This window comes from Dendrobates tinctorius, unplaced genomic scaffold (assembly GCF_039654945.1).
Source record: "Dendrobates tinctorius isolate UK_male_01 unplaced genomic scaffold, ASM3965494v1 ptg000095l, whole genome shotgun sequence".
Lineage (NCBI taxonomy): Eukaryota > Metazoa > Chordata > Amphibia > Anura > Dendrobatidae > Dendrobates > Dendrobates tinctorius.
The window spans coordinates 2,612,905-2,627,947 of record NW_027361763.1 but is presented as its reverse complement, the minus strand read 5'-3'; the positions used below and the strand labels follow the sequence as shown (position 1 = coordinate 2,627,947).

General features: G+C 43.6%; 1 protein-coding gene across 1 annotated transcript in view; it reads right to left on the bottom strand.

The window, feature by feature from the left end:
- The window catches only part of SUCLG1 (succinate-CoA ligase GDP/ADP-forming subunit alpha), a 63,404-nt gene that overhangs the window by 12,331 nt on the left and 36,030 nt on the right, over positions 1–15,043 (bottom strand). Inside the window, exon 6 of the mRNA XM_073586713.1 lies at positions 6,208–6,291. Coding sequence (XP_073442814.1) covers positions 6,208–6,291 — 84 coding nt within the window. The remainder of the gene's footprint in view (positions 1–6,207; positions 6,292–15,043) is intronic.

Here is a 15,043-nt window from a genome sequence, read left to right as displayed (position 1 = left end):
ATATATATGTTCTATCAAACTATGAACAACAGTGATAAGCAGTTCTGCTGGAGATAGAGACATTTCTTACTTCTTGTGTGCCACTGTTCTCCACTGCCCTTATCTAATCTTATACTTGGTTAACCTCATGCTGCCCCAACCCCCCTACTTACAATGTATGAAATAGAAAGTGAAAATGTGTTGCAAATTCTTAGTAGTAAAGCTCCTCCTCTAGACTAGATCATACTAGGTGTGCGTCTTCCAAGCATCTCACAGCTGCCTGCTACTCAGAAGAGGAAGACTGTAAGAAGTATTATCCTTTCAACAAACTTTGCATCAGTTAACTGTGAGTACATGAGGAATAATAACAGTATTACTGACCACTATATCAGTTGTACAACCTGGCAATAATTTTGTACAATTGTTTTTAGGAAAAACAATTGTCATTTGGATTGTGAATGCAGAATTAAAAACCTGAGAATGTCAAAGAAGCATCACATTAAATCAGCTGTATTTGAACATTTCACCATCACTCAAGATAGAAAACATTATGTCTGTCAGTGTATGACAAATGATCCAGACGAAAACAAATGCTGTGAAGCCAAGATGAGTGCATATTCAGGCAAAGATAAAAATGCTCCTACCAGAGCTTCTAATCTAAAGAGACATTTACAGCGCTTTCATCCAGAAGTACTGAAAGCAGTGGATGAGAAAGACTGCATCCAAACCAATGAACCAGTGCCCAGCTCTTCCAGCCAAACAAAGGAGCAGAGAACTTTGCAGCCAGCAGTTGCAAGATATTTTGTCAGTGACAAAGTTACTGTGACAATGACAGTAGATACATTTAAAAAACAGATCATAGAGCTTGTTGTAAAGGATAGTGTGCCTATTTCATTATTTTCACGACCAGCTTTTATGTGTCTGAATGGGGAAATGGCCCGCATGCTTGGTGTTTCTCTGGAGAGACAGAGTATTAGAAAATTAGTAATCGAAGAAGCTTTTAAACAAAAGGAAGAACTTAAAAAACTCTCAAGGGACGCTTTCTGTTTCTTAAAATGGATGCCTGCACACGTCACAGAGTGAACTATTTTGCCATCAATGTCCGATTTGTTTGTGACAAAAATGAAATAGTTACCAAGACATTGGCAGTAAAAGACACCAAAGCTCATCACACCAGTGAGTTTCTCCAGGTCTTGGTGGAAAAGGTTCTGCAAGACTATGAACTTAAAAAAGAGCAAGTTCTTTCTGTCGTAACTGACAATGCTTCAAATATGATAAGTACTATTAAGCTAATGAATGAGAGTAATGATGGTGACCAGCAGCTAGAAGAACATTCTGGGTCCACAGACACAGAAATGTTTGAAATAGAGGAACACAGTATTGTAACTGAGGAGCAAACTGAAGTTGCTTCAGATGAACAGCAACATATAGTTTAGATGATCTTGTTGAAACTGTGTCAATATGTTCTTTCATTCATCACATGCGCTGTGTTGTGCATACGCTACAGCTGGCTATAAGAGACAGTCTGCAAGAAGGACATGCTGCTGCACTGATTGGCAAGGTGAGAAAATTGGCTACTGTTGCCAGAACCCCTAAAGTTGACTCAATTTTGAAGAGACGTGCTGGAAAAGGGGCAATCATTGATCAAGCCACACGATGGGGCAGTACTTACTTAATGATTCAGCGCTTGGTTGAACTGAAAACCTTTCTTGTAGACATGGCTAACCCTCAACTGACGCTAAATGAAAGTCAGTGGAATCAGGTGACTGAGCTGGAAAAATTGCTAGAGCACCCATTTACAGTGACTAAAAAATTACAAGCAGAGGACTTAACTCCAGGTATTTTCTTAAAGGAGTGGAAGAACCTGATGTTTCGCCTGTCTCAAAGAGGAGGGTTAATTGCAAGTGGCATTGCTACATCAATGAAACGGAGAGAGGAGCTACTATTACAAAATAACATTCTTTTGGCAGCTGTTTATGTAGACCCAATGCATCGGATTCTTCTAGATGATCAACAGCTAAGTAAAGGAAAAGAAGCTCTGTTTGAAATAGCAGTAAGGATGAAAGGGTTGCAGAACAGTCAGGAGGAACAAGAAGAATTTGGTCGTCCTGCCACATCTTCACCCTCATCATCAACTGATGAAGAATTTAATTTCGAAAAATATTTGGATCACAAGGACCGTGCAAAGCGTTCCCGCATAGAAGAAGAGTCATCCCCATCAAGGAACACAGCCAGTACATTTCAGCAGAATTTTTCATGTGCACTAAAAGAAATTGAGAAATTTGACCATTCATCAAAAATAACAGTGCAACAAGCGATTCCTCTGTATCCTGACATTGTCAGAGATGTTGCCCGAGTGGTTACTGCTTTGCCACCAACACAAGTTAGTGTAGAGAGGTTGTTCTCTGCTCTCAAAATATTTAGATCAGATTTGAGGGCATCCATGAAGGAGGATCTGACAGAGGCAATACTTTTTCTGAGGACAAATTTATAGATTTCTTCTTATTAACTGCATAAAAGTGTTTATTGCATATTTACTTACAGTTTAGAAAAGTTTATAAAAGTTATTTGCTATATTCTAATTGTATTCTAATAAATGTAGTTTTTGCTCTAAGTGGTCTGATTACTTATATGATGGTGAGAAACTGAATAAGCACGATGTTTAATATTTTACAACAGTAAATTTGTTGTTATGAATTGGCCATTTATGAAGGAGTCGGAGCCGGAGTCGGAGCCGGAGCCTGATAAAATCCAGGAGTCGGAGTCGCAACTGTGGCTTACCGACTCCACAGCCCTGCTTCTGAGGAAACTATACATACTTTTTTTTAATTTTTTTTCCCACTATAGGTCTAAAAACTAACACCGGCAACTACCTGCCTGTTCTACAGAGTCCCAGCTAAGGGCAGTCACCAACCGCTCCTGCCAGCGATTCAAGTCCTCGACATCTACAGAGCAGCTCTATGTTGATGAGGTGTGACTGTCAACGTCATGCTGATTGAACGCCGCCTTCCTGCAGTTGGGCAGCGGGGAGAGCTGGCTGTCAATCAGCATGATGTCACACTCCATCAATAGAGCCGAGTAGGTGAGAAGTCGCTGCTCTGTTGACGGGATGTCGTCGGAAGCCGCTGAATTGCGGGCAATAATGGCATATGATCACACTGTGCTGGCAGAGATCGGAGCTGGACACAACAGGTATATATACAGTATACAGAAATAATTCAGAAAAAAAGTATGCGGTACTCAACATGGCAGCTGCACCAGTGTTAAAACATGTAATCCTTTGTACCAGACTATAGAGCCTTTATCAGCATATATGTCCAAATTGGAGGTGCTCAGCATATATCAACATGTAGATATAAATAATTCAGAAAAAAGTATGCGGAACTCACCATGGCAGCTTAAATGAAAAGTCCTTTACTTCATGACTTTCATCTTAGATGGTAAGGTGAGAGGAGAGAGGAAAACGGCCGTTTTGCGTAGCCACGCTTCAACGGGTCCAGGATTCACCTGGACCAGTTAAAGCGTGGTAACGCGAAACGGCAATCACAGTTTTGAAATGCATGAAACAGTAGGGACCAGCAAGTTCAATTTTGGAGTGGAGGAAGGCAAGTTTCAGGTAAATGCTAAATTTTTATGCAGCCATAAATATACCTAGAATTCGGCTTCCACATAAAAAAAAAAAAAAAAAGAAGAGGTTCTGCAGCAGCTGAGGTATGGACTGTAAGGAAGAAACTATAAACATCTCAATGTGGCAAAAACAAGATCTTAGGGATTTCTTGCACTTTTTCATAAATCGCTGTCGGAGGGGTAAATGAGTTCATATTAGAAACATTTTAAAACAATTCATTACCGCGATGGTACCGAGGCCGGTGAGGAGCTGCAGCTCGTGCACAAAATAATAACATCCAATTATCTAAGTTTTGAAAGGTAAAATCAATAGTTTCCTCTGAACATCACTAGTGATGTGAACTGCGCCGCACACATGTCGGGGACATGGAGATGGCTTATTAACTGCGCCGTACTTTTCCTTTTAATTAGGAACGGAGGAGAGGGAAAATTGGCGAAAGAACTGTAAATATGATGAAACGTGGAATCAAAGCTGCTGTCATAAGTCAAAACACAAGAGAAAGCACAATTTCAGGGAATTAAAAGGGATATTAACACATTTCAAGAAGCTAACGAACTAAGGAAAAGTGGCAGCTGATGGGCCTAACTTCTCAGAAATAAAAGCTTTAGATACAGTGAGCACAAGTAAAGCAGGAGAGAAGAGGTGGCATCATAAAGACAACACGCAGAGGCTGCTGTGATCACAGGGCGTAATTCTCCAGCAGTTTCTCTCGACAGACATTCAAACGGTTTGTCATTGCCCATTTGGATAAGATATGTTATTTTATTACTCTCGCTTTTTAATCAGCTCATAACTTCAGGGTGGAAGTAAAGGGCTGCAGTGATTTAAGGCTACTACTCAGAGCCTATATTAAGAGGCTGCTGTAATCACAGGACTTTACTAGCTAGAAGGTTCCCCTCTTGATGTTGGTACTATAAATTTGGGCACTATATTAAAGCTATTTTAGCTCCTTTATCTCTTTACATGTACTCCTACAGCAGAAGGAAATGAAGATTTATCCACCTGCTCGGACACAATGAAAAAGGGAGAATAAAATCAACCTAAGAAATGTCACAAATCAATTTTTAATTTTGGATCTACGCAAAGAGGCGCATGAGATAAGCAGCTCTATGTGGCGGTATACTCTAAGAAATGTAAGCTGAACCATCCACCTCAGCTTCTGGCAATACTGCATATGAGGGGCCAAGATTTAGACAAGTGGGTGGGTTACAAAAAAAACCATAAGAGCCTTCGATGTTTAATTAAAGGAATTACCTTCCTCTGCGTGTCATTACACAATTTAACTTCACTAACAAAAGAATTCTGATTCGGAAACATTGACTTTAAGTTTGCGTTAAGAGTCAAAACTCGTGGCTTGTTTTGTCGAATACAAACCTTGCCCTCTGCTGAGTGGGCCTTGCTCTATACCACCGGAGCACATTACACTCTATATTTTCAGAGTACGAGAAGGTTCCACATCACCAAGGGGGAAGCAATAATAATGCAATTGTGTGCAAAAGTGAGTAGATTCCATACTGTTTACTCATTTTTTAGGGTATGTGCACACGCTGCGGATTCGTGTGCGGATTTTTCCGCGCAGAATCTGCAGAATCCGCAGGTAAAAGCACCTGCGTTTTACACCTGAAGATTCCTATAATGGAATAGGTGTAAAAACGCTGCGGAATCCGCAAAAAGAATTGACATGCTGCAGAAAATAAACCGCTGCGTTTCTGCGCGGAATTTTCTGCAGCATGTGCACAGCGGTTTTTGTTTTCCATAGGTTTACATGGTACTGTACACCGCATGGAAAACTGCTGCGGATCCACAGGGCCAAATCTGCAACGTGTGCACATACCCTTACTGTTCATTCTTATTCAACGGTTTTGTGCAAAACTTAGGTGGAGTTGAAACCCCGGCACCTCTGCCGATCAGCTGCTATCCAGAGGAGCCAAAAATATGAATTGCTGAGGATCGAGTCATCATGAATTCTCCAATTGCTTGGAAAAGAAATGCATAACACTCTGAAGTCTCCTAGGACTGCATTGAGCAGTTTACATGCAAACACCTTAGTAATGTCACAGCGACCTCAAAATATATGGCTATAAGTAAACGGAGGGCAGATCTATTACACTGACAGGGTGTGACAACACATCTGTAGTGTTTATTCATTACTTCATATATTTCTTCTCTATTGTGTAGCTCTGTGATGCCCTCTCACTTTCCAGATTAATTACCTAGCAGCAGCTGCATTTCTGCCTCAGCTTTTATACAGGCTGGGATAATTCTTCTTGATTGGCTGTGCTATAACATGTGATGTGAAGTCATTAAAGAGAAGCACTGTGAAACTGGTTCAGTGAATTTCGACAATTTTTTTCCACCATAAGTCAATTTGCTTATCTCTGGGGGGGGGGGGGGGGGGTGACAAACCCGATAGTTCTGTTACGGATGACCTATATTCAGGATGTCATCAATATATTAGATCTGGACAGTATCTTTTAAAGGTATTATCTGATAAATTGCCCCATGTTTGTTTGCTCTTCAAATTTAATGTATTAGCGCCTCATTGCTCTACATGGAGGCGTCAGACCGCCGCGGCATGCAATGAGGTCTCGTGAGCTTACCGATGCAGAGAGACTGTCCCAATCCAACCTGCGTCGTCTGATGCACGGCTTCATATGTCAGGGTTCCTGATCTTGACACGATACCTGCGGGTGAAGGAAAGCACAGGCCCTTTGTGAACATTATGTAAGAGGGATTTCATGTTTATTTCAGTGCACCGGCAATAAAAAGCTGTGAACCACGCGCTGACACATTAATCTTTCAAGGAGAGTTCTTCAATGGGTACAGATATTGATGTGATCTTACTGCAGGCGCCTGGCCGAGACTAGAAGCCATCTACACTGCCTGTCGACTCAGTATGTGGATGCAGAACCCCCATCGCATAACTAGAGATATTATTTGCAGTACAAAGTATTAACGGTCTGCGAAAACATTACAGCTAATTAAAGAAGTGAAGGGAGACAAAAAAATAAAAATCTACAGTTCAATAACAGATTCTCACTTAGCTACAGTTCAGTTCTATTTCCAGAAATATACTTATGGTCGTTCAGTAGTTCTGTATAGTAAAAAAAAATAAATAAAAATATTGTAATTAGTTTTTTTACATATTTATACAATATGTAAATGGAGGATCTGAAGCACCACCTAACGGCGCTACAAAGGAAGTGCAAAAGCATCGGTCACACATCAGACTGTTTTTGGGGAACATGTAATTTAAAAAAATAAATAAATTAGAACACAAGAATTTTATACTTTTAGAGATATATATATATATATATATAGTAATTTACATATCTAAAAGTATGAACATTTTTTTTTAGCTTCCGCATACGTTTAGAACGTTTTTTACAGAACTATATATTTATTATATTGTATACACAAAGAATAATATATATTTTTCATGTGATGTGCCCTTTTGCTCTAACATCTCCAAAAAAAGCTGCAGGGGCCACGGGATCCATGTATAATGCATAAAGCAGAAAATCCCCAAATTGCTTTCAGGTGGTATCGTAAAGACAACCGAGGCTAGTGTCGTCACAGGACCTTATAAGCACGTATTTCCCCTCTACAGACGTCCAAACGGCTTGGCATTAGCAGTTTGGGCAAAACACTCAAGGTTTCCTTTTGTAGCCTCTCTCCACTGCAGCAGACGATGATCTGCAGGGCAGAAGCAAAGTGTTGCATTAACTGTAGGTTTTTCCTACTCTGCCCCAAAATAGTTGAGTCCTTTATCAGGTTTTCTTCGCAAATATGTTGTGATTGCCTGTTTGGGCGAAATGTTCGAGTTATTTTAGCTCTGTATCTTGTATCTTTGTATCTGCTCTCGAAGTACATATAAGCAGGGAGGAAGTAAAGGACTTTAGTTTTTCCTAGTCTCCACCTCCTACTTGGGCACATAGAGACCTGTAGCGTGCAGCCAGCAAGTAAATGAAGCCGATACATATATTATATATATATATATATATATATATATATATATATATATATATATATATATATATATATTCATTTAATTCTAGATTCAAAATTTGCATCTACACTGGTAGATTTGTATCCCAATAGATAATTGTATATGAATGATCGCAGGTTTGCTCCAAGAAAAAAAAAAAAAAAAAAACTACAGTCCGTCCCAATTACACTAGTAATCTGCAGATCAGTGGACATGAATGGGACTAAGAGGTACATGAACCGAACAAATAACCAAAGCGTCCTACAATAACCCAAATTCTGATCACGAGAACCACATCTTCCCGACATTGTACGGTTTAGTCCCAGGACCCTGCCTGCACGATCACCAGAAAAATACAGAAAGGCCTCCTCTATTGTTGTACTAGACACCCCTGTCGTATATCTCCTCCAATCTGAATCCAATAGTCCCCCAAAAACCCCTCCAATGGAGTTGCTGGCTGCAGACTAAAAGGATCCTCCGAAAGTACAGAGATCACCTGCAATCATCTGCACAACCCCTACAGCACCTCCACAGGAGAGATTGAGCATTACATCGGTTTTGTAATAAGGTGTTTGAAAATGGTTTTAACTAGTTTTACAATGCAATTATCAAATTCGAAAATAAATCTATGCAACTGGTTAGTTTTTCTCTAACAAGAAGTTCCTTTGGTTGGGGTCCATTATCGTTTCCAATTTGACAGCAGTAATCCAATCTGGCCCTGCTTATTTCTCCACCGTAGCCGCGGGCAGCCCCTTGCTACTTGTCAGCCCTAGACACGTTCTTCCTGCATATTTTTTACAATACCCTTTTTTATTCGGCTCCAAAATTGAGGGAAGCGGTGTGACTCTGCCATTAAACTAGCTCTTTATGAGCGCACAAAAAAATATATATCTACAAAATGTAATTGCATTCCTATTTGATTTTTCAATTTTCAGTTTATTGGTAGTATCCTGGGCGCAGGGATGTGCAGAATACTAAAATTCATCTTCTCCGCATGTCTATGCCTAACGCTTATATGGTATAAAACCAGCGGGAGGGCAAAAAAAAAAAAAAAAAAAAAATAGAATATTAAAAAACTAAATAAAAAAAAAAAAAAAGTTAAACCAAAATCTAATTACCAGCTTCAAGAACAAAACTGATTTTGTCAAGGGCTCTTCCCGGCCATTCGTTTTATTCTTTGATACCGGTGATTGCAGCGAAACAACACACAAGAGACAGGCGGCGGTTTATTAACACGGTAACATCCGTCTACTCGCACGTGTGTAGCAGCCATTTATTTGAGGAGCGTTTCTCTGCATTTTAATGGAGTAGTATTTTAATATCACATGAAAAATCGGTCTCACTCGTTTGGTTGCTGAATACGATGAATTATTTCGCTGGGATTTGGGAAATGCCCTTGGCTCCGAGCTGGTTCAGAAGAAAGGTCAACAGGGAAAAATCATCCAAACTCTGCTCCTTGCATTATATTCATACAATGATAGTGAAGCTACAGGCAGCAGCTGCTACAGAGAAGCCATCTTTCTACTGACTATAGAGGAAGGCTTAATGGGAAATCTAGGAGTGAAAGATGGCTGGCAGAAGGATGGCCCCGCACTTCCAACTGGGGAGGTGAAACATACAAATGTCGTCATGCCTCCCAACATTTGCAGGAACATGTTTGGAAGGTATCCCCCATCCAATGTGTGGGGGATAACTTTCTGATCATGTGCACTGCCATCATATTCATTCCCATGAGCGTGCCGAAGACCAGCTCAGCTATTTCCAGTGGTCCCCATAAGAATGACTGGAGCGGCAGAGTGCACGATCGACCATCTCTCAATTCACTCTTCAGGGCACAGATTCTCAGGGCACAGGTAGGGGCCCCAGCATTCGAAGCATTACCACCCATCACATGGATAAAGAATAGTGATGAACGAGTATACTCGTTGCTCAGATGTCCTCCGAGTATTTTGGTGTGCTCGAAGATTTAGTTTTCGTCGCATGATTTGCGACTGCTAGACAGCTTCAATGCATGTGGGGGTTGCCTGTTTGTTAGGGAATTCCCAAATGTATTCAGCCTGTCTACAAGTCGCAAATCATGCAGCTGAGAAGACGAAAACCAAATCTCCGAGCATGCCAAAATACTCGGAGGACACCAGATAATGCTCGGGAAAACCCGAGCAACGAGTATACTCGCTCATCACTAATAGAGAATAACTTCCAAACTTGAGAAAATCCTGTGGCTTGGCTTCAGTTGTGACTTTTACGACCAGTCTATGCCAGACAGGAAAATTCTAGTCAAGAAGTGAGCAGCTCCTCCAGAATCAGGAGAGCTGCTCACGTGACCAAGTGTGATATCTAGGAAACGATGCAAAATGCGGATAGGGAGTATATTACAGACCGTCAGCATTCTGCAATCTAGATAACCACACAAAATTACACAGAAAGCCCAGACAACCCCTTTAAGTTCCATCCCTGGACCGCCTAAAAAATGACTAACATTTGCATCACGCCGTCTACATGTGCGCAGTTTCGTAGGGTAATCGGGAGGTATGCTGTGACGTTCATGCACAGAGATGTCTTTAGAAGATGAACTCTTACTGTCCCATGGAAACGGTTGACAACCGGAGACCACAAACTCAGCGATTGCCATAGCGGATGTCCATGTAATAGATGCACAAGCCAAGTCACGACTTAACGGGCATCTTGTACATGACCGTCCAGAGAACTTGTTGTATTTCCAACGTTGCCATATGTAACGTCTTCTGTCGTCATGAGACAATGAGAGCCCCTTCCGTTTGCCAACATCTCATATGTGCAGTGTTTTGTTCTTTTACTTTACTGCAAAAGAGAAGTTATTTATCAGTCTTGGTTTTTTGGTAAAAGGAACTAGTCAGGTTTCTTTAAGACCCCCCCAAAGCTGCCACCATTTGGTTACATATCCCTCTTCCCGCATTTTAATAAACACTTTGTCCCAAACGAATGTTGACTTCTGCACTAAAATAACTTTTAAACGACCGACATATGCTACTTAGGAGGACTAGTCTGTGGAGCCTCGCTTCACCCTGGTGGTCTGCCTCAGATACTGTATTCAGTGGATGTGAGTGACGTCCTCCCCAATAGCCGCGTTGGATTTTGGATCGTTACCACTGTGACTTCCTGGACAAGTGCAGTGACGCCGGGTAATGCCGTTTCCAAGATGAAATCACTCTCAATATCTGAAGTGGACAAGTCTGGGGTGAAACAACAGCCCATGGACTTGTCCTTCCTAATGTATATCATATGCCCACCAGGCTATTTAAGTACAGAAGTGTTTGGGGACAAGATGGATCTTATTAAAAAGCAGAATTAGGCCTATGTTACTCAACGGTGGTGCTTTTGAAAGGGGTTGTTAACTTGGGATACTAACTTCTTAGAAGAGTTGATTCACAAAAAGCTGCACATAATCGGTCTCCCTGCTGGGATAGATGAGAAAACATGGCAGCAAGCGTTCAAATCTCCCTGCAGCACCTCCGCAGGAAAAAACAGGATTTTTGGTTGCTTACCGTAAAATCTGTTTCTCGGAGCCTTCATTGGGGGATACAGTAACCATGGGTGTATGCTGCTGCCACTAGGAGGCTGACACTATGCAAATAAGAAAGATAGCTCCTCCTCCACAGTATACACCCCACCGACTGGCGCTCAATTACTCAGTTTAGCTTAGTGTCACTAGGAGGTGGACACCGGTCTTTCATTAGACCCTTATCTACCTCAGTGTGCGTCGTTTCTTTGCAGGTTCCGGAAGGATACAAAGTGAATAGTCACATCTGTATTCCCACAAAGAGACTATGAGTACGGCGTGTACTGCCACCCCGTATCCTCATATGTCTACCGGCCAGGAACACGTATGTGTGTTCGCCTTCTGTCTCTCACCCACTCTCCTACCAGAGCCTGTCGGTGAGAAAGTGAGAAAGCAGTAGGAGAAGCAATAGAATATAGAGTAAACCAACAATTCAACTAGAACTATATTACATAGAACAAAGTACAGAAGTTGAAAACATGGGAGGGTGCTGTGTCCCCCAATGAAGGCTCCGAGAAACAGATTTTACGGTAAGCAACCAAAAATCCTGTTTTCTCTATTGCTTCATTGGGGGACACAGGAACCATGGGACGTCCCAAAGCAGTCCCTGGGGTGGGAAACAAAACTTCCATCAGGTCAGCGGACTCACCACCGCCGCCTGCAAGATCCTTCTTCCTAGGCTGGCATCCACCGAAGCGTAGATGTTGACCTTGTAAAATTTTACAAAAGTGTGAACAGAGGACCAGGTTGCAGCTTTACAGAGCTGCATCGCAGAAGCCCTGTGGTGCACCGCCCAGGATGCGCCCACTGCCCGAGTGGAGTGAGCCTTAATCCCAGAAGGGGGCACTCTGTTCTTTATCCGGTTAGCCTCTAAGATAGCCGATCTGATCCAGCGCGCAATAGTCGCCTTGGAGGTCGACAAGCCTTTTCGAGCCCCATCTGCGATGACGAAAAGCGAGTCTGTCTTCCGGAACGCATCGGTTCTAGCCAAGTAGACCTTCGTCGCCCTGACCAGGTCTAGTCTGTTCAAGGAGCGTTCCCGGGGATGAACTGGAGCCGGGCAGAAAGAAGGTAGAACGATGTCTTCATTCAAGTGGAAAGCAGATACCACCTTGGGAAGAAAGGACGGTGGAGGCCGTAGGACAACTTTATCTTGGTGAATCACTAAAAACGGAGCCCCATCGGGGACAGTGATGATAATGTGTGCAAACTGCACACATTATCATCACTGTCCCCGATGGAAACCCACGCAAACACGGGGAGAACATACAAACTCCTTGCAGATGTTGTCCTTGGTGGGATTCGAACCCAGGACCCCAGCGCTGCAAGGCTGCAGCGCTAACCACTGAGCCTCCGTGCCGCCCTATATAAAAATAAAGATTATTATTATAATGGAGGTTGACAAGAAAGAGCTGCCAACTCCGAGACACGTCGGATGGAAGTAATGGCCACTAGAAAGGCCACTTTCCAAGAGAGAAGAGATAAAGAAACCTCATTGAGAGGCTCAAAGGGGGAACCTTGTAGAGCCTCTAGGACTAAATTGAGATCCCAAGGATCCACTGGAGCCCGATACGGAGGAACTGCATGGGCCGCCCCTTGTAAAAAGGTCTTTACCTGCGGCCGAGAGGATAGCGTTTTCTGGAAAAGAATTGAAAGCGCCGGAACTTGCCCTTTTAGAGAACTAAGAGCCAGACCCCCATCCAGGCCTACCTGGAGGAATGCTAGAATAGAAGGAAGCGAGAAAGACATTGGCGAAACGCGATTGGACTCACACCAACGAAAATATGCCTTCCATGTTCTATAGTATATTTTGGAAGACGAAGGCATCCTAGCCCGGATCATACTGTGAATTACCCGATCAGACAACCCTGACTTTTTCAGTACCGTGGTCTCAATAGCCACGCCCTCAAATTGAGCGACCGAGAATTGGGGTGGTAAATTGGACCCTGAGACAGCAGATCTGGTCTGTCTGGAAGTGTCCAAGGAGCATCCGCGAGAAGGTTGACGATGTCCGCGAACCAAGACCTTCTGGGCCAATCCGGCACGATGAGGAAGACTGGTACCCCTTCTGCCTTGATCTTCAACAGCTTGGGAAGAAGAGGAAGAGGAGGGAACAGATAGGGGAGCGCGAATTGTGACCAAGGAATGGTCAGAGCATCAGCACCCACCGCGAGGGAATCGCGGGCCCTGGATACGAACCGTGGAACTTTCTTGTTCAGGTGGGACGCCATCAGATCCACGTCCGGAGTACCCCAACGAAGGCAAATCTGATGGAAGACTTCCTGATGCAAGGACCATTCCCCTCCCGCGAGGCATTTGCGGCTGAGAAAATCGGCGGACTTGCTTTCCACACCCGTAATGTGTACGGCAGATATCGCTGGAACTGACATTTCTGCCCAATGAAGTATCTTGGATACCTCGGCCAGCGCCGAAGAACTCCGAGTCCCTCCCTGGTGGTTGATATATGCCACCGCTGTGGCATTGTCCGTCTGAATCCGGATTGGCAGACCTCTGAGCAGCTTGTCCCAATGAATCAGGGACAGGAAAATTGCCGTATCTCTAGGACGTTGATCGGAAGAGACGCTTCCTGCCTCAACCAACGGCCCTGTACTGTGAGATGGCAAAACACTGCGCCCCAGCCCAGGAGACTGGCGTCTGTCGTCACCACTTGCCAATGTACCAGAAGGAACGATCGGCCCTGGGCGATAAGAGGAGATGTTAGCCACCAATTGAGGGACAGCTTGACCAGAAATGAGAGTCGGATTGGATGATCCAGTGAGGAGACAGACTTGTTCCACTGCGACAGAATGGCCCGCTGAAGCGGTCATGAGTGGAATTGGGCGAAGGGAATCGCCTCCTAAGTTGCAACCATCCTCACTAGAACTCTCATGGCTGATCGGAGGGAAATGATTCGGGGGCCCTAAAGCAAAACGAACATCCCGAAGAGTTACTCTCTTGTCGTCAGGAAGGAAGACCTTTGCCTGACGAGTGTCGAAAAGTATGCCTAGAAACACAAGGCGTTGTGTTGGAACTAGGCAGGACTTTTTTGTGTTGATGATCCACCCGAATCGAGCAAGAGTGTCGCAGACAATGGTCAGACTTTCGAGAGCCTGGGGCAAGGATGAAGCTTTGATGAGGATGTCGTAGAGGTATGGGAAGAGCACAAGATCTCTGATCCTCAAAATGGCCATCAACGCTGACGTGATCTTTGTAAAAACCCTGGGAGCGGTGGCGAGCCCAAACGGCAGGGCGACAAACTGAAAGTGATCCTGATGTATTGCGAAACGCAGGAACTTTTGATGACCCAGGAAGATTGGGACATGTAGATAGGCGTCTTGAATGTCTAAGGAGCACAGGAATTCTTGTGCCTCCATGGAAGCGATTACTGAACGAAGGGACTCCATCCTGAAATGTCGCAGACGGACCCCTTTTGTTCAGTAGTTTTAAGTCCAGAATGGGCCGAACCGTGCCTCCTTTTTTTCGGCACTACAAACAGGTTCGAATAGAAACCTGTGAATCGCTCTTTTTCTGGTACTGGAACAATCACTCTCGACTTGAGAAGAGAGACGATGACTGAAAAGAAACCCGGCACCAAGGCGGGGTCTTTCGGGAGTCGGGATTTGAAGAATCGATCCCGAGGACGAGAAACAAATTCTATTTTGCATCCTGAAGATACAACTTCCCTGACCCAAGCGTCTTCCACCGAGGCAAGCCAGACGTCCCTGAAGGCAAGAAAACGGCCGCCCACCCGGGAGTATGCTCCGGTGTTCTGTTTCCAGTCATGCGGAGGAAGATCTTCCAGGTCTAGCTCTGGTAGATCTACCCTGGGAAGAATGAGATCGCCAGGAAGGAGTGGGCCTAAAGGAGACTCTTTCTATCTTGGCGCGGTTGAGGCCTCTGCTGGTGGGAA